General features: G+C 43.1%; 2 protein-coding genes across 4 annotated transcripts in view; both read left to right on the top strand.

Annotated features, from left to right (window-relative positions):
• Positions 1-658: 658 nt before the first annotated feature.
• Positions 659-14,037, top strand: ccdc92ba (coiled-coil domain containing 92Ba). The gene is made up of 4 exons (XM_085131714.1): positions 659-1,350; positions 1,597-1,737; positions 6,129-6,176; positions 8,683-14,037. Exons 2-4 carry the CDS (start codon positions 1,605-1,607, stop codon positions 9,414-9,416), a joined length of 915 nt encoding a protein of 304 aa, XP_084987840.1. The 5' UTR covers positions 659-1,350; positions 1,597-1,604; the 3' UTR covers positions 9,417-14,037.
• A 3,125-nt stretch (positions 14,038-17,162) lies between these two features.
• The window catches only part of cluha (CLUH binding protein of NUMT mRNA a), a 30,906-nt gene continuing 28,353 nt past the window's right edge, over positions 17,163-19,715 (top strand). Inside the window, exon 1 of one of the 3 annotated variants that reach the window (XM_085131698.1) lies at positions 17,163-17,550. In XM_085131698.1, coding sequence (XP_084987824.1) covers positions 17,427-17,550 — 124 coding nt within the window. In that variant the 5' untranslated portion in view covers positions 17,163-17,426. The other 2 variants (XM_085131700.1, XM_085131699.1) reach the window with 2 other exon arrangements.

Genomic DNA, 19,715 nt, shown 5'->3' with positions numbered 1-19,715 from the left:
AGGGCTGATTTAATTTTGGTGAAAATCTGTTCAAGGTCACACCACTTGTGAAAATTTCTAAAAAAAAATCTATATTACCCACAATTTTTTCTGGATCGTCTTCAAACTTCAGAATATACTAGCGCTTGGGGGACATGAGTAGCTAGGTTGGCTAAGCATTTGACCTTGGACTTCACTGTTAGAGCCCAAGGTCAAAGTTCATATTGAAAAAAAAAGTTAAGAAGCCACATTGAGTAATACGTTTTTCCCAGCTTATAGAAATCTAATCGTTTATTCGTGCCACTCTGCCTCAACCTCTTGCCCCTCCTTTGCCCCCCATGTAAAACTTTCTAGATCTGCCGCTGGTTATAGGTTAGGTCCTCTCCAAAACTTTAGAGCAATGCAATAATCACTGGGGGGCATAAGCACTTTCTTTGTTTGAAAGTAAAATTTAAAGTTTACTTTTTCAATACAAAATTATATGACTTCATAATGACACAAAATATTTATATACTACACTAGATTTCCATATTAACAATGCTGGCATGAGCATAAAAGATCAAAGTTAGCATAGCCCTTATTCTTATTACTATTAACCTTGCATTCCCTGTCCTCTAAACGACTCCCAAAAGGTCCAAATGAGGTTCCCGGCCCTCATGTTGAGAACCACTGCAGCAGCCCTCTTGTCTCGCTGTCCACGGTGCTGGAATCACGCGCATCCTTTCATTAAAGTGCACAAAGCAAACGCGCTTCGTGCACGCGAGGCTTTAAAGTTTCGCGTCTTCACACGCACGAGCTGCGCCTTGATCCTCCACAGAGTCGACTCGAAGCGGTGACGTGCCGCTCAGCCAATCAGCTGGCGGACTGACCCCGTCGTACGATGTTCTCGCGTGTTCTGGTCACGATGGCTTGTTTTCATCACCGTCTTCAACTCGCTGCTCATCCAGCAGCTCGATGACGCCTCAGTTGGTGGGAGCGGAGGAAAGGTGCGCACGTTAAGAAAAAAAATGGACTGCGCACTTTGCTCGTCGGTTTTCAAAGCAGCTTCATGTTCCTGCTGCTGATGATCGACCCTGCAGATGTTGCAGCAGGGATTGTTTTTGGTGTCGGCGGATCGCGGTGCCATGCGTCGTTTTGCATTTTTACGCACCCATCCAGCCTCCTCCTCCTCCTGCTCTTCTTCCTCTGATCAAACAGCGTCACATGCTGCTGAAAAGCACTTAAACGCTCCAGATAAAATGTCTGGGTGAATGCGGCAGCCCGCAGGATTTGGACCGACGCCGGAGGCCAGCATGCCCGGACCGGAGGACGTATTTATAACGCTAGCAAATCACATTTCTTCACATTTTGGTACTTAACGTCAATTTAAAGGTAAGCAGGGATACTTATATTATCTAATGAAATATAAGTCGAGGTTATCGGTCAGGCTTGTTTTTTTTTTTTTGGTTATCAATGGCTTATTTATAGCTCCAGCATGACCTCAATTCCGAGCGTGCAATTCCCGCTGAAGACAAAGTTACGTGGAGCCGCTGGAGCTCCAAGGCTGTAATCTGAATTTCTAAGTTAGTGTCTGGCAGGAGTAAACGCAGTTTCTCTCCCCTTCTCTCGTCTCTTTAGACTCAGCCATGGGCGATGAGAGGAGTTTGTCTCAGCAGATAGAGAGTGTGGAGAGGAGCATGGTGTTCCTCAGGAAGGAGCACCTCTCCATGCTCCATGGTCTTCACCTGGAGATCCTTTCCCTGCAGAAACGATGCACAGGTGAGCGGTTCTCAGCTGCTGTTGCTGTTGCTGCTGTTTTTGAAAGAAAAACCCTAAAAAACTCTACCTGACCCCTACTTCTACTGACGCTAAAAATATATTTAACCACATGGCCTTTAGAGAATCAGCAGGAGTACTTCCTGGCTTCTTTAACCTCCTAAGACCCGAACTCTTTCATGGCATGGATTTTTAATTTCTCTTTGCTATTTGGACTGATTGGGACATGATGAATGTAAAAACAAAGAATTACCAGATTTTTTATTTTTTTTACATGATTGTTGCTTCTGAGAAAAATGAGATCCACATATGAGGACATTTGTTTTAAATTTCGATAGAACAGTGGCAGTATAATGTCCTCGTAAGTGGATATCAGGCCCTTGTAGAGCAAAATTTAGTATTTTGGTCTAGACAACCCAAAATGTGATGACCACATATGTGGAAGCCAGGTCCTAGGAGGTTAAATCAGTTTTTCCTCTTGGGTTTCTGCTATATGTTTATTTTAAATGACTTCTGTTACTTTATAGAATATAAGATGTGAGGATACACAATGTCTGAGTGTCCAAGGTGTGTTTAAAAAAAGAAAACCCCTCCCAAAAAAGTACAGAGTGGACACTGGAAGGTATGTTTGTAATGTACATTTTAATTTTTAATCGTTTGTGGTCTTATGAGTTCACATTTAATTGAAGAATCCTTTTGGCTAATCCTCTTTAGGCATTGCTGGTGTTCTGCAGCTCTTTATTAATCAGCTAAGACCAATCTAATTGACCTTTTACCCTCAGAGAAAGGATTTACTGAGTTTTTGGAAAACAGCCTTCTTTGAATGGGGGTTTAACCTCACAATAAACCATCAGAAACTCTGATATTTTCATCCTGTCATTTCCCTGATTTCACTGAATTATAACATTTAATTTTTTTAAGGTGACACATCCACTGAGCTAAAGCCTGTGTGTGTGTGTGTGTGTGTGTGTGTGTGTGTGTGTGTGTGTGTGTGTGTGTGTGTGTGTGTGTGTGTGTGTGTGTGTGTGTGTGTGTGTCCTCATTGTTCTTCTAATGTGTGTCTGCAGCACCACTCAGTGCCAGACAATGCTTACATGATGATGTCATGCTACAATTCCTGTAGATTGCATCATTTCCTGTTTGGTGCCTAATGGATGGTGCCTTCTTCCATTTAATCAAGCAGCCAGATGCACATGACAACGCGCACACACACACACAGTCTGGTATTAGCCTTCTTGTGGAGATGTTTTTGTTTATTTCTGGCTAACCATCAACCCTGTTATAGTAATTCTAGCTTAAAAGCCTAAAATAGATCATCATTGGTTGGGACGTGAATCCTGTTATGTGAACAGTTTTTTGTCCCCAGTACACAACCAGCAGCACACACATTAGTTAATTGACAGACACAGAAATACATGTGCTTTGTAATGAATCCATAGGTCCTATAGCTTTAGTAATCCATATGGAGAGGATTGCAGGGGGTGGAGGAGGATGGGGGAAGGGCTGAGTCCATTATTTTGTGTTTCTCCCGCACACATGTCACATCTGCTCAGTGCAGCTGCATGTGGCAATGACACCACCAACAGAGAGAGAGCTGGCCTGCTCTTTGCCATCTCCTCCTCCTCCTTTCCTTTTGTTTCTGTGGGCTCTTACAGATTGTATATAGCAGTTTTTATTTATTTTTGGTCCACATGGAGCTTCAGTCATATTTCTGTCAGCTGCAAGGAAACGAGGCCAAACCTGCGTAAAGACAGTACAGTGCATTTCTGCCCCCAGAAGTACGTGTACACAAATAAATCATCTTTCCTCAGCAGTTGGTGGCATCGGCCTGCTCTCCTCACTCCAGTTTGGTGTTGCCTTTAATTTCCACATTCCTCAGAGGTTTCTGTGGGATTGCACTCACTAAAAACAATACTCAGCAGCTCCTGTTGCTGCTGAGCATCTTTAAAGCTTCTCACGATGCCGTCGGGCCAGAATGGAAAATCTGTTAAAAGGTTTTCCATGCAAATGTCTTTTTCAGGCAAAGATCAAACAGTCGTATGTATCTGAACAAGCGAGGAAAAGGAAAGGAGGAGAGCCGTTTGTGTGCGGAGCTGTCGCTTTTTTTGTCCGCGGTCTTTGAATATTTGCTTGTCACGGATTAGTTAGTTTTCTTTGCTGAACGTTTTTATTTGTAACTTGAGGCAGTAAAGAACAGATAGGCTAATGCAGTTTGCAGGACTCAGAGGTGTACCCTGCCAGCTCACTAATAAAGCGTGGAAGGTTACTGCAAGGTTGGGCTGACAGTGTTGTTGTGCACGTTAGTTTTGCCTTTTTTCTTTTTTTTTCACTGTTCTCACCTCCAAGAGTTTCCTAATCAGCACATAAAGGCACTTCTCTCTTCATGAGCTACAAGCTGCATCACTGTTTGTAAATGAGGTCTTCCTGTCTGGTCTAATGCGTTTTTTGTGCATCACGGAAACGAGTTGCATTTGTCCTTCCAGATATCTTTCCAACGTGCAAGGTTGAATCGACTAAACAAAAGCCTTGAACGCTCAGTCAGGCTGCAGGAGATAAGACTGACCTACAAAGTGTTGCACACGCTGGATGTTGCAATGTGCTGAGTGACTGATTTTCATTGTGTCAGGAATAATTCTTAGAATTACACTTATTATGTGCTCCCCGCTGCTAAATGAATTTCACGGAGTTTCAAGGCTCATGGAAGCTGTGAATGAGGGTGATAACTAGAAAATAAGATGCTTTCGAAGTCACTCACATTTGGGTGCAATCACTGAGTGTGCCTTTCTGGAGCTCCCCTTTTCTTTTTCACACCTACCTTCCTTCCTTCCTTCCTTAACTTCCCCCCAACCCTCCACCCTCACACCCCCCCCATCTGTCTTTCTCTCTTCATGCCAGCTGCATGGGTGGGTGTGCTACAGTATGCTGACTGCAGAGGGAAGGAGAGAGGGTGTGACAGAGAGAGCAAGAGGAGAAGAAAGGCTAGGGATAACCAAGCCACATGCACATGATGGTACAGCCTGTTCTGTATGCACTGCAAATTCTTCCATCAAAAAAAAGCCTGAAGTTCACTGCTCATAATTTCTGACTTAAATAAACTCGAATATCTCAAGAGAATAAGAGTTTTCTGGTCACGGGGGAATTAAATGAAGCACCGCTCTCTGTGTTGTGGTGTGTGCAGAAAAAGGCTGAATGTGGAGATTTTCCTGCTGCAGTCAGGCTGCTGTGGATGACCGTCGAGATGACTGACAGGACCGACACAACCAGCAGTCTGCCCCTCTGCACTCACTTATATGCAGAAATATAGTCCAAAAATCACTGAACGATTAAATACTTCAGTCTGACACATTTGCTTAACATATCAGAAATGCTTTATTTTATTCATCTAAAAATATGCTGCATATCACACTGAGCATCTTTTAACATCACTGCCACTATTCGAGACTGTTGCTCCTGCCTGATATACCCCCAAAAAAGGCATTAATGGCTTGATCACTTGATCAGATGTGTTTTATTGTCCAGAAAAGCTGCAGAGTTTCTAGTGCCTCTAATCTGCTTGCTTTGCTTTTATGGCTCAAGTGAAATGGACTCAAAGGCGAGCGCCTAATGTGAGACATAAAAGCCAGACGAAGCATACAGGAGACACAGATACAACAGTAAGATGTACATCTTCACTCGAGTGCTATACAAGGGGGGAAAATAACTATTAAAATAATGTAAAGGTACTTTTAATGATATGATTTTAAGCTGTGGCTTTAAGTTGAAATGATTCTCTCGAACAAAGCACGACAGGATGTTTAGCTTCATCGGATGTTTTATTAAATGTGGCACAGCTCACGGGGATTGCATTTTTATTTAAATATATTCTGATTACACTGAGAGTGGCTCCACAGTGTAGTGGTTTACACGTTTGTTTAAGAAGCAAAAGATCCCCAGAGGAGGCACGAAACACTTTTGGGGTTGGATTTGCCAAATCAAGCTTGCAGAGAGATAGCTGGTAAAAAAATAAATAAATATATATATATATATATATATAGAAAGCAGTCAAAAGCAGCTTTTTCCACCATACTGATTTCACTCCTATATCCCAAAAATAAGGATAATAAAATAAAATGCTAATACGACAAATGTGTCCTTACATATCCAGACTGTGGCAGTCTCTAGCACTCAGTCTTTGATGTAAAGTTTCAGATTTTGTTTCATAAATTATGCATGAGCTCGCCGAGGATGTACTGCATCGAGCATCTGTTATGTTAACCGCCAGCAGCAGCAGCAGCAGCAGCAGCAACCACAAACTGTCAGCATACAGCTTTAATAAGACTCTGATCGCCTGCGTTTAATCTCTGATTATTTGATTTCTCTCTCTTCCCGCTGTCTTTGTCTCTTGCATGTTTCAGAGTTGACGAGCGAGTTGAAGATGAAGCCTCCGGGCAGGAGTCAAATAGGTATGTTTGAGTTCACATCCGCTCCCTTCACAGGCTCTTCCTAGTTCTCCTCTCTCTGCCGTGCCTGACTGTGTTCGCACCTCTTGGATTTTTGTCATCTTTTTTTGGCTTTGAGGACACAAAGACAGCCACATGTTTACATCTCCCCGAGCTAGTTTTCACTCACCCTCCCCATACTCAGCTTTAGCCCCCAGATGACCCCTGTCTCTCTCCATGCTTCCACCCTTGCATCCTCCAGGGGACAGATCTTTGTCGGCCACCGCTGCGTCTCTCTTCAGGAGGGAGGAGTCTCTGGTAAAGCCACGTGTGTAAAAAGATGCTACAGCTTCACACGTAAGATGAAGAAACTGTCTCAGCAGCTAAAGCATACCTCGTGAAGGTGGCTCAGTGCAGAAAGAGGCACCATTTTGTCACAGCGAATTGGAGACAGACTCCAGAAAGAGCAGTCAAAAGGCTGTATAAATGTGCGTGTGCTTGTAAAGAGTGCGGGAGGCAGGGGGGAGGAGTTGTGCCTGGCTGCATTACTCAGCCATTAGATCCCATCTACTTTATCCAGGGCAGGTTATCCCCCCACTCACGATACATCATGCAGCACAGCCCTGTGTTCTCCTCCTCACCCTGGCAAATTGATCCATCCTTTTTTCGTCTTCTGCTCTCCTTTTTTTCCTCGAGGTCCCGGTGGGGGTGTCCACTTACCGAATTTGCTGAGAGCGAGAGAGAAGGAGATGTAGGAAACAAGAGAGGAAAAGAAAGGAGAGAAGTAACAAGGGGGAGAGAGGCGGGCAATTAAGGCAAAAGGAAAGGCGGCAGAGTGCAGTCAGCTGCAGACATGGAGGCGTATGGAAGGACGTAAAGTTCACATTAGGTAGTTCTATAGCAGGCGTATGAGTTTAGGTGGGGTGTGGTGATGGGCGAAAGAGAAGCCGGTCGGCCTTCAGAGGATCGATCCTGTAAGAAAAATGGAGAAAATAAAGAAATAAATGAGTAACAGAGATGAAACCCAATAAAAGACCTGTCATAGACAGAGAAATTACATGAATGGATACCATAAGCTGCAAGATGTTACCTTTTGGACCCCCAAATTCAAAGCTTTTGTCAGTATATGAAGCAGCTTATTAGGATTTTTCAGGTCTGTTTCCCTCTGGGCAGAAGGGTCAATGCCGGCCTCTGTGGTTATAATCCCCTGTTCCTCCTGCTCCTCCTGCTTCTCCAGCTCAGTAAGCCCTGAGGTAACCGCACTGACTCAGGGCTTTTCATCCATACCTGCCTCTCATCCCTGTGGGGAATTTTACTGGAATAAAAAGAGACAAAAGCTCGTCTACAGAGGCAAAAAGGAGAAAAAGCAATGAGCAGTGTGCTGTGTTAAACACGACCTTGGCAGAGAAGGCGTTTAGTAGTAGCCTGAATGAAAGTCTGTGTCTGTGCAGTCTGTTTAAATGTGGGACTGTGTTGTGAGGACAAGCTTTGCATACTGTACAGAATATAAATGCTTATGGAGCAGCATTAGCTCTGCTTTGGTGATAAGAAGTAAAACGCATGAATCAAGCTGTAGCTACTGTTTTTCTCTAATCCACAAATTCGGCATGTGAGCATCAGTTGGCCTGCTGTGGGCAGGACATATTAAAGATATCAAATATCACAGTAACACACAGATTTTCCCATAATATGGACCGAACGGCCTCACAAAAGACGACCATTCATTATCAAACATCAGAATGGAAACGAGGACCCTATTAGTTTGATCCGCTGACAAAAAAAAGTGATTGATCGAGAATTTTGATTATTTATCAGTCAGAAAATATTTCTCCTTTTATTTTTTAGGTCAGGAGAAAATGTTTTTTTTCGCCTGAAAAAATCATTCTGATTATTTTATCGCATAAAGAAAAATGGTGGGATGCCCACCCCAGGATGGAAATGAGAGCAGGAGATTGACAGATGGATCGGTGCAGCATCTGCAGTAATGTGTATGCTGTACCGGTCTCAGCTCAGCTCTGTCTTCATGGTGAAGACGCAGCTGAGCTTCACAGCAAATCTGACGATTAACTGGTCGATCTGCGCTATTATGGCCATCAGCTGTGGGTAGTGACCAAAATAATTAGATTGCTGATGCAAGCAGCAGAAAATGAGATTCCTCTGAAGGGTGTCTGGGCTCCTTAGAGATTGACTGAGGAGCTCGGTCACTCAGGAGTGGCTCAGAGTTAATGCTGCTCCTCCAAATTTAAAGGAGCTGTTTTGGCGCCTCCTAAATGAAGTATTTTGGGCATGGTAAACTGGGAGGAGGCCCTGTGGTAGGAAAAATGGATACTTATGTTATGAGGGAGCACCTCAACAGTTGAGGAGACGGGTGGGACATGGGAGGTCTGGGTGTCTCTACAGCAGAAGATGGATTGATGGATGGTAAAACAGAGGAGAGCATGTTGCATACCAGAGAGGTTTCCATAAATGTGAAACAAACTTTATTCTAAAACTCTACATGTTCATAATTTGCATTTCTGGTCTGCATCAGAATTGCAGGAGGAAGAGGAGCTCTTGGAAGCTCGCAGTCTGGAGGTTGAAAACCGCCTGGCAGAAAAGGAGTGCGCCTTGGGAGAGCTTAGGAAGGAGCTCACTCAGAAAGGGGCTTTGGTGGGAGTTCTCAGAGCCAACCTCAAGCAAAAAGAGCGCCATTTTCTGGAGGAGCTGAAAAGCCGCAGCCACTGTTCGACCGTCCTTAACACGGAGCTGCAGAAACAAACCGAGGCTGCGGCATACCTCTCCTTCCAGCTGCACGCTGCGAGGCAGAAACTGCACCAGCAGCGGATGCAGCAGAGGCAGGGACTGCTTTCCAGGGCCAACAACCAGGGGCTCCAGTACGGTGCTGAGCATAACTCCACAGTTTCTCCACAGATGCTTTCAGGAGCTTCCCCTTCTTCTCCTGTGGTTAAACCAAAACGTAAGAGCGCTAGGGCTTCCTCGAGAGTTGAGCGTTCCCGAGAGTGTGTGCCGATAGAGAAAGTGATGGGCCCTGCAGAGCCCACAGCCATGCCGGACCCTGCTCTCTTCCTCCACCCTCGAAGGCACAGGGCCCGCTCCAGGCACAGTGTGGCACAAAGACAGCCTCCACTGGGCATGGAGAAGGAAGAGGAGGAGGACGATGAAGGGGCAGGGGGTGGGGAAGGGCCAGTGGAGCCCCAAGATGAAGCTGCTAGACTGGTGTCTTCAGCAGCAGCGCCTCCCGCTGCGGAGACGCAAGCAGATTAGTAACTACTGTGACATGTGCATTTCAACCACTGTATCATCTGTCAGACTGTTACTGGTGATAACTGTTGTTCTGCACCTTGACTGAATCCATACTGAGACTGGTTTTAGCCATTTTATTATATCACACTCACTATACGCTCTTTTTTAAATATGAACTTTGAAGTAACCTTAAATAACTCGCAAAAGTCAGTAAGTGTCACTTTAGGTCAGTCTTTTAAACTAGAAGGAATTGTTTACACTGCTGTCAGATACTCTCTGCATACTGCGGGGCCTTATTTTATGGTAGCCCCCCCTTCTTGGTTTGAGTTTGACCGTGGTAGCAGTCATTTAGAGTGGACTAGAAGCTGCTGTGGTAGTTGTGTTACCCAGGCAGCTGTGACCTTTAAAGGCCCTTCATAAATCACCCTAGGTGGCTGAGTGTTTGCGTGCGGCACAGCTGAATATATCTGAGGTGGTAGGCACATGAAAAAATGATTGATCCCCAGGAAATTCCTCACTTTGAATAGAAACATACATAGTTTGTTGTTGTTGTTGTTGTTGTTGTTGTTGGGGGGGGGGGGGGTTTTACTTCTTTTTGAAAAAATCCATAGCCATGCATCAAAGTCTGGTCTCCCCGGTGTAATCTGGAAAACAGAAGTAATCAGTCGAGGTAACAATTTTTAAGGAAACAGGCTTTAAATAACTGTGCACGGTACAAATCACATTTTCACAGCAGACTTTAGATATCTCTGTCAGTTTTACCTGGCATCAAGGCCGTGTCTAAAATGAATATCATGCTCACTCAACAGGCACTAATTGCCAGAGTTACTAAAATGTTGCCCGGCACAGTAATAAGTACTATCAGTATCCAGAAAGGGATCACAGTGACAATATTGCCTGTGATATGTTAATATTAAATATGTAATTTTGGGAGTTCCCTTCTCAAGGTGCAAAATATAAGAAGGAGAATGTTTAAATCAAGCACGCACACTAATTTAATAATGCAATTTACTTTTAATTGTGCCGATATTTAACACAGAATAAAAGCAGGTCTTATTTTTTTTTTAACTTGATACTGAAATTGACCGTTCAAAAAGCAGCGCAACTTTTGTAAAGCACGCTATTTTGCCCTTGTTAATAAATCTGGCCCTAATCTCTTCTCTGTAACCAGCAGAATGCCTCTTTGAGAAACACTCCCTAACAGCAGCCTGGTTACGTTTGGGCAACAAAGCTACAAGGCTGGTTTGAGTCAGAGTACACCTGTTTAACAGTGTCACCCACATCACAGAAAGCCTGAAGGCAAACTGTTGCCATGTGCAAAGCAGCCAATCAGTGTTTCAACTAACAACAAAGCGTTTTTCCACAGCCCGCCTTCACTGTTCTGGTTAGTGACTAGATCGTGATATACTTTAGAGCAGCAATCCCCAACCCCCGGGCCACAGACCAGTACAGGTCCATGAGTCATTTGGTACCGGGCCGCGAGAGTCTAGGCTAACCCTAACCCGGTTTTCAGGGTTGTTATCGGTTTTTAGCGTTATTTTTCATTGTTTTATCGTTAGCTCGGTTTCCCTGTGTCTTTTCCCGTGTGTTATGAATAAATCTTCTTTTTTTTTTGTACAGGTTTTATTTTGTTGTATTTATCTGCGACACCTTAAAGGCCGGTCTGTGAAAATATTGTCGGACATAAACCGGACACAAATCCGTGGCGCAAAAAAGGTTGGGCACCGCGGTTTTAGAGTGGACCTATTATGCTTTTTTTTATTATTATTTTTGTTGTAAATACAGTTCTAAACAAATTTATTAGATCATCAAAAATTCTGTTCAGGAATGCAAGTAAATTAATATAATTTGGCATCTCAACCAAAAAAATATAATGTGCTTTAATATTGTTTTTATAATTTTGTTTTCTACAGCAGCTGATTTGAAAGTAATAATTGACAACAATAATTATATTTTAGCATTAAAAATGTGCATACAGAGGATTAACCGTTACAGAAACATTTTTTAAAAAATTAGTTACAGATACTGTTTGCTTAGGGCAGCTGAGGCATAAACCTTACACTGGGCGGTGGTCTAATACATTTCTTATGTAAGGCAAAAGTCTACTGCCTCTGCTTGATGAAGGGAGGAGATATCCTTATGTGGTCCTCTCAGGCTCCACCCACCTATTGTCCAAACCTTCTGCTTATGAGAGGCAACCAATCAGAAGAAGGCTGGCTTAAAGGGCAAGGAGTTACAACAGCTTGTTTCAGTCAGTGGATGAGGGCAAGTATAAGATGAAGAAGAATTATTTTGAACTGTGAATCATGCAAATCTAAAGTCCTGAAAGGTACTACAGGTCATTAGACTTGGTTTGTCTACATCAATCTCAGCCAACAGGTTAAAAAAAAACATTAGAAGAAGACAAAATATTATCACTTACATTACTAAGAAAGCATCACAACTTGTCATTCATTTTGAAATAGCGGTAGCGATACAATGTGAAAATAACTAACTTAATTCCTTTAAGGTACACAGTATATTTTATCAGTGCCTGTCTCTAAAGGAGGAGAGGTCAGCCACATGAAACTTCAGTCTGTATGTTTTAAGAAGTGATGGATTGGGGTGGTGTGCTGCCTCTCCTTTGCAGGGCCTGCTTTGCGTGTAAACAGGCCACATGCTGGTGATAATCAGTTCTGACTCACTGGACTGTGCACTTTACTCAGGTGTGGGTTGTGTACAGAAAACACACACGTACGATGCCTTCTTCGGCATATTTGTGTTTGAGGGTCTTGTGTTGTTTTGTTTCACTTTTTTTGTTTTTACCTCAGGAAAAAAAAATTAGATTTCTTGATGTGGCTTACACTGAAGAGCCAGATGATTGTTTTGATGGAATTTCCTTTCACATTTTTTAAAAACACATTTAACAAATTCCCAAACTAGCCTTGTGAGTGCACACGGATGCAGTGGCTGTTACCCTCTGTTATCAAAACACATGCATATGGTGGCCCCTAGTGAAACAATGAGCAAACAGCATGAAGCAAGCAAGTGAAATCAACCTTTTATGCTACGGCTTGCATTAACAGCGCCCATTTATGACTTTACCATCATATACACTGCAACTACTGCCTTATAATATAGAAGAGGAGTCGTGATGTAATAAACGTGCACACGGACTCAAAGGAAACTACAAGTCTTTACTTAACGGATGGTTTCCTTTTATACAACTCTGGTTGGGGTTTGCATATAAGTCTGATCACAGTTTTTCTCCAACGCTTTCCTTGAGCCATAACCTAACTGAGTAACCGCAGCTTGATGCGAGTCTTCCTGTAAGACTGAATTTGATTGTAAGGATTTTCTTTCACTCCTAAGCCAACGGTTAGCGGCTTAGCATCATGTTTGTAGGACTATTATTAATAAAGCAATATATATTGTATATTTATATATTATGAGTAGGTGAGGTCAGCTGGTGTAAGGACACTTGAGGCGTGAAAATAGTTTCTATCTTTGTAATTTTTCAGCTCACAGTGTTTTTGCTTTATTTTTTTCTGAACTCTCTGATGGATTGTTCCATTTTAAAGTTTTGTCACTGACTCTTTATGAGATGAGTTGCTACGCTAAATGTTAAGGGATTTAATGATATGTTGCACGTACCGCAGCGGTGAGTAAATCGGCATATTCTTATGCCACCTGAGAAGGTTTGGATGCGACCTGAGTGAAGTACACTTTTTCTTTCTTTTGTTTTCTTTTGTTTTGTTTTTTAGCAAAGAAATGCAAACATGACAAGGGTTTCCATTCACGTCTTAGCTGGGAAGCCATTAGCATGACCGTGTGCACTATTCTTCCTCAAGTTTTATGAGATAGTCGGTGATATAAGTGCAAAGCTGTCTTGTCCAAAACAGTTTCTCTGACAGGGAAAACTGAGCTTTAGACTGTTAGACTCCATGAGTTAATCACTGCACCTCCTATCCAGGTAGATTCAACTCTCCATCCACCTGTAATCATCAGTTTAATAGGTTTCACAGCAGATGATCCATGCTTTTTATGTAACATCAAAATACTGGCTGCTGTACGCATCTTTGCTACAGTTTTTACAACTCAGAGACTGACGACTTGTTTGTCTGCCTTGAGGGAAAACGCTAATGAGCCAAAGAGGCCCACCACTGAAATTAGCACAAAGACAAACGGTGCGACGCCTAACGAAGATGTCTTTCTTTCAGCGAAATCTTCACTGCCTCAGAGCATAGCATACTATATCTCACATCATGCAAACAAACGGTAATGATCTGCACACATCCGCGGAGAACGTCTTCCATCTTTCAAAACACTCATGTGACTCTAATCCTCATATCAGTCGCATGACAGCAGCAGCATCTCTGTCAGTTTTACTCTTCCAGGTCTTTGTGGTGACTCCTGGTTGATTTTCCGTCTTACAGAAACATTTTCAGGGCACCGTGAAGCATCTCGTTTGATGTGTTATGTGGTTTCTAGCAATAATACCCAACATGCAAAACAGAGAGATGTTGCTCTGGGTTGTTATTTGCTAATGACTGATTACCGCATATACTGTGTTTGCTTCCTACAGTAATTTACTGTACCCATAACACAAATAAACTGGAAGGTTGTCGAGTCTGCTTGCTTTGTCAATAAAGTGATTAAATTATTTTGTATTTATGTATTATTATAGTTTCCTTTGATGTGGCTCATCTGGAATGAGCATCAATGGGTATGTTACACGGTAAAATATTACTATTAAAATATGTGATTAGTTTCTGTCTCAAAACAATGTGGTAAAACCATCAACCCTTCTCTGCTGCTTATCCTTTTCAGAATTGAATTCAGGTTGATTTCGCTGAATGCTCAGAAAGCATGTAGGCTAGCCCAACTTTCCATGTGTCAGGTTATGTTTAACATAGTGTCTGTGTCTGCCTGGATGAGCAGGCAGTCTTCCTAGCAGAAAGCAGATACTTTGTGCACTTTATGTATGAACAGACAGTGGCTGTGGCTCAGGAGGAAGAGTGGCTTGTCTACTAACCCGAAGGCCGATCCCTTAGCTCCCCTAGTTCACATGTCAAAGTATCCTTGGACTTATACTGAACCCCGAGTTGACCCTGACACATCATCGGACTGTGACTGTGTGAGATTGTTAGGTTAAAAGTGTGTAACAATAAAAAAAGATTTGCTTACATGAATGTGTGTGTGAACTCAGAATGAGATTTTCAGTAAGAAACAGCTCTGAGGGCTCAAACTGACTGGAAAAACATTTACTAATGCCAGTCCATTTACCTCCTAGGCGAGGTGTTTGGGGCATGTCCTACTGGGAGGTTGTCTCAGGGCAGACCAAGAACTCGCTGGAGCGATTATATCTCTTGACTGGGTTGGGAACAACTCAATGTCACTCAATGGATGAGCTGGAAAAGGTGGCTCGGGTGAGAGGGTTCTCTGCTTAGACTGCTGTCTTTGCGACTCAAACCTGGAAAAGTAATAGAGAATGGATGGATAGATAGATGGATGGATGAATCTCAGTGAGCTGCTGGAAGTGAGGAGCTAGTGTGAGTGTCAAACTGTTAAAGTTCAGCGAAATCAACCTGAATTCACTTCTGTTTTATTGGTGAAGCACCAACAACAGGTGCCTCAGGGCACCTTACTTTCATCAGCATTGACCTTTCAGCAGAAGAGATAAAATCCAATGAGTCCCTTTAATCCAGCACCTGAGGACAGATGGGAGATTCTTTTAACGGAAACAAACCTGGTGGAGAGCGGCTATGTGCCTCGACCAGTTGAGTAAGGGTAAAGTGAAAAGAAGGGGATGTAAACAAAAGAAGTATAACATTAAACACTGCGCAGGTTGGAGGGCTTAGAATCATGTGGTAGGGCAGGCAGATTTACCTTCAGACAGGTATCTGTCTGGAGAGATTAGAGGAGATGAGAAAGGTGCTCACTCTATCATGGGAGGTCCTCCAGTAGCATGGGGCTATGGTTATCTAATCCAGTTCAAACTACAAGAGTAATTAAAAGGTTTTGAAGTCTAATTTTAAAAGCAGAGAAACGTCCGTCTATTCAACCAAACTGAGCTTGTAACTGCGGTTTAATAACTGACAATTCTTTGCAGAATTGTTTTAATTCAGCCACATTGGAGAGTTTTCTAGCTTGAAAAACCTCCAATGCCTGTTTAAAGTTATGGCAAAGCATCTCAAACAGATCTAGCTCCAGACTTAGAGTAGGCCACTCCAAAACCTTCATCATTTTGTTTTAAGCTATTCAGACGTGTACTGGCTGGTGTGTTTCAGATCATTTTCCTGCTAGATAACCCAAGTGTGCTTCAGCTTCAGGGCACAAACTGATAGATGGTCATTCTCCTTCAGGATTTAAGAGCAGAATTCATGGTTCTATTAATTATGGCAAGTCAATCAGGTCCTGAAGGAGCAAAGCTGACCGAGACCGTCAGACTACTACCACCATGTTTGACTGTCGGTATGGTGCTCTTTTTATGAAATGCTGTGTTAGTTTTACATCAGATTTAATGGACTCAAAGCTTCCAGAAAGTTCTGCTTTTGTCTCATCAGTCCACAGAGTATTTTCCCAAAAGTCTTGGTGATAATCAAGATGTTTTTTGGCAAATGCGAGACTAGCCTTTTTGTTCTTTTTGATTAGCAGTGGTTTTCTCCTTCGAACTCTCCGATGGATGCCATTTTGCCTCTTTCATATTGTTGAATCATGATCTTGGCCCTTAACTGAGGTCTGCAGTTTTTAGATGTTTTTCTGGGTTCTTCTATTACCTCCTGAATGAGTTGTTGGAGCGCTGTTGGAGTAACTTTGATAGGTTGTCCACTCCTGGGAAGGTACACCATTGTTCCACATTTATCCATTTGTGGATGATGGCTCTCATCATCAAGTTTGCTGGAATCCCAAAGCCTTAGAAAAGGCTTTGTAATGCCTTTCCAGATTGATCGATGTCAGTGACTTTTGTTCTCAGCTGTTGTTTATTTAGATCATGGAATAATATGTTTTGACACTATTTCGAGTCTTGATTCAACAGTTCAGACAATAATGAGTACAATGACTGGCTACCGACATTGAACTTATTTTTCCACAAACTTTAATCACAGCTAATTTATGAATTTTCTTTTTTGCATCAGGGCACGTAGGTTTGTACAGCTTTTTAATTTTAACCCTTAAAAATGAAATCTTCATTTGAAAACTGCATGTTATATTTACTTAAGTTATCTTTCTCTAATATTGAAGTTTGTTTGATGAAACATTTAAGTATGAAAAATACGCAAAAATAATGTAATCCACCAGTTTTACCCTCAGTATTCTAGTAGATGCGCCTACGGTATCAATTTGAAAATCTCAGATTACATCCTTCTTGAGTCACAAGATTTTCATAAAAGTTGACGTCTGACCTTGAGGTTTACAGCAGAGAGGTAAAACAAAAATTAGGAGAGGGTGAAATATTCGTTTTACAGCACCTAATCCGAATAACTATTAAAATTGTTATTTCAGCTATTGTTCTATTTTCTAACTATTTTGAGGGGGTTTTGTGTGAAGGCTTTGCAAAGTACAGCCAATAAAAATGTGGAAGAATGCTTCAAGATATAAAATGCTATGCACTTCCACATAAGAAGAAACACCGGGTCATTAATGTGATTAGGGTTTTAAATCACTCGTGTTTTCCTCTCTCCATCCATGTGTCCATGTTTTCTTTTAGTACAAGAGAAATGAAAAACTGGTGAGTGCGCACGAATTGTCGCGTGTGGCTTTCCGTAGCGCCACGCGGAGCAGGTGGGGAGGTGCAACGCAAAGGCAAAGAGGTCAAGAGGAGGGGAGGAGAAAACCACGTGTGATCGGCACTATGTACAGCACTGTCCTTCCTCTGTAGACTTGTTTTTGTAAGCTTGTACCCCTCGTATGTAGCCAGCTAGCTCGTGACAGCCAGAGAAGAAGCTGTAGTTTGTCTTTGTTTATTTGCGTTTCATTTACAGAGACACACAAATATTCGAGCAAAGCTGCTGGGGGATTTCTGTCACAGAGACACACTGACTGCCGACCATGGTGAGCAAGACAGATGACATCCCGGCGTCGGTGCCTAACTGCAATCCGGCAGATCCCGCGGATGGAGCCCAGGATGGTAAAGGAGCAGGAAAGGCACCTCTAAAAGAGTCCTGCGGTTGTGGTAAGTTCGCTGCAGACACCACTGCTCTCATCGTGCATGCAGAATCAACATACATACAGCATGACTGAATGTCTGCTTTACTGAAGCTGTGCAGCATGCACCAAATGTGGTGACTTTCACCTCCATGCTGCGCTGTGTGACTTAAAGGTCCTCAGACCGAGCGTAGTGCTGCTGCTTTACCCCTCCATCTCTGGAAGTTTGAAGGTTCAACCTTGCACCCACCTGCTAACCAACTGTCCGGTGTTAATGTTTTTTTTTTCACTCGACTGGGACCGCTGCTATATTCACAGCTGGCTCGGACTTCAACCTGACACTGCAAGCTGCTCAGGCTAACCTAAACACATTGGCCGGTAATGCTAGCATTATCTTTAGCGTGTCCCATTCAGCGTGAAGCTAGTTAGCGCCCCGGTTAGCTAGCTAGCTAAGTAGCACACAGGCGCTCCTGTCGCTGTCAAAGCTGTCTCGTGCCTTAAAACCAAACGTGATCACGGGGAGCTATGTTTTTTCGGGTAAAGCACGGGGCGCCTGTTTGTTCAGAGCACATAAAGCAGCAGTAGCTGCCGTAGCACAAACTCGCGCTGACGCACATGTTCGGTAACTGAAGGTCACCTTCAGTGGCGCTTCACACTGCTTACATGAACACGGGGGGGATCGCGCACATGCCTTCGTTTTTACTGTGGGTGGTATGTGTATCACACAGCTTGTGTGGCAGACATGTTCGTCGTTACCGAGCTATAAAAAATACGCGTGAGGTGGCTGAATCGCGAGGTGGTCGGTGTTAGTCCTCTAACCGGCCCCATCTTCACCCCCCCAGTCCTGATTAGATCGAGCGTTCCTCCCCGACCGGGAAGCGGAAGCTGGTTATAGCCGATAAGTCATGATGGTGGTGTGCGCACGGTGAGGGGGAAGGTTACTCTAATAATACGCGAGCTGGTGAGTAAAAGCTGTCAGGTGAAGGTTGTTTGGGAACAGCGGCGGAGTGCTGTGGGTGCAGGCGGGGTTAGACTTAATACAAGGTCTGTCACCTGGTGAAGTTTGACTCCCACAGCTCTGAAGTTCATTGCAGCCTGCCCGGACCTTGAAATGTCTCATTGCACAGTATCTGATTCCTCCAGCTGTCCGGAGTGAACCTTTGTCGGTTTGATGATGAAGAGCTGTGGTTTTGTGTGTGTGTCACTCATTATAAAATCCCACATGTAACTGCATTTCAGACTTAAACAGTGTATTAAACCACAGTTTTGAGTCATTGGAAGGGATGGGATTAGAAATGAGTTGTGGTTTTGCAGCTTGACGTTAGAGAGGCAAGAAGCTGAGATGATTTTGACATGTGCGGAGGAAGAGGAGTGGATGTTAAAGATTGAGCTCCCAGGCATCCTCTCGTGTAATTAAAGCTTTCCTATTTCCAGTCCTTTAGTGTTTGTTGGAGCCTGGGTGTCACATGGGCTTCATGAACATAGCAGTACAGCTCCAAGCTTTCTCCCTTCTTGGGGAAGTTGTGTCAGCACATATCCGTACTGTTGGCAGCAGTGTTGCAGAGTAGCATCACAGCTGATGGCACATGGACTTGTAGTCCAGCTGTATTGTAAGCTTGTGATTTTCTTCTTTCCAGTATAACTGTAGCAGGTTCATATGTTTGTAGATGTCCTTGGAAAGCTATATCTGCTTCAGCCCCAGAAATCCAGCATTAACCAAGCAGTGTGACTTCACATGTCAGCACTTGAAACATTTTAATTTAAAATTACATTTTACATCCCAAACCACTCATGGACTAATCAAGAATCAATAACAAATGTAATCACTGGGCGATGGTGATGAGGTTGATGCATCTCAGTGAGTAGTTGTAACTAGACATACTAACAGCACGTGGCTGAGCAGACAGGTTGAGGTGAGGGTCACTCTGTGGTTTTAAGGAGCTTATTGCTCCTGTGGGTGGAAGAGTGCCCTTGTTAATCCCAGCAATCACTGACACCCTGCCTCGATTGCTCATCTCTCTTGGCATTTTCCACACCTCTGCTGTTTGTCTCGTTGTCTTTGTAGTTTGTGGCTCAGAGTTGAATGGATTTTTTTATTTTTAGGTCTCTAGGGATATGTATATGTATAATTTCATTAAAAAAAACCCCACACATTTATTGGAGATATGGCAGAAATATGTCATTGTTTGCAGG

The sequence above is a fragment of the Neolamprologus multifasciatus genome, chromosome 14, assembly GCF_963576455.1.
Source record: "Neolamprologus multifasciatus chromosome 14, fNeoMul1.2, whole genome shotgun sequence".
In the NCBI taxonomy this organism is placed as follows: domain Eukaryota; kingdom Metazoa; phylum Chordata; class Actinopteri; order Cichliformes; family Cichlidae; genus Neolamprologus; species Neolamprologus multifasciatus.
This window is presented reverse-complemented; position numbering and strand designations above follow the sequence as displayed.

Excerpts from the sequence above, each read along its gene's own strand:
- ccdc92ba (XM_085131714.1), top strand. The coding sequence starts at position 1,605 with ATGGGCGATGAGAGGAGTTTGTCTCAGCAGATAGAGAGTGTGGAGAGG. Across the intron at positions 1,738-6,128 it reads CCTGCAGAAACGATGCACAG|AGTTGACGAGCGAGTTGAAG; the intron begins GTGAGCGGTTCT and ends TGCATGTTTCAG. Across the intron at positions 6,177-8,682 it reads TCCGGGCAGGAGTCAAATAG|AATTGCAGGAGGAAGAGGAG; the intron begins GTATGTTTGAGT and ends GGTCTGCATCAG.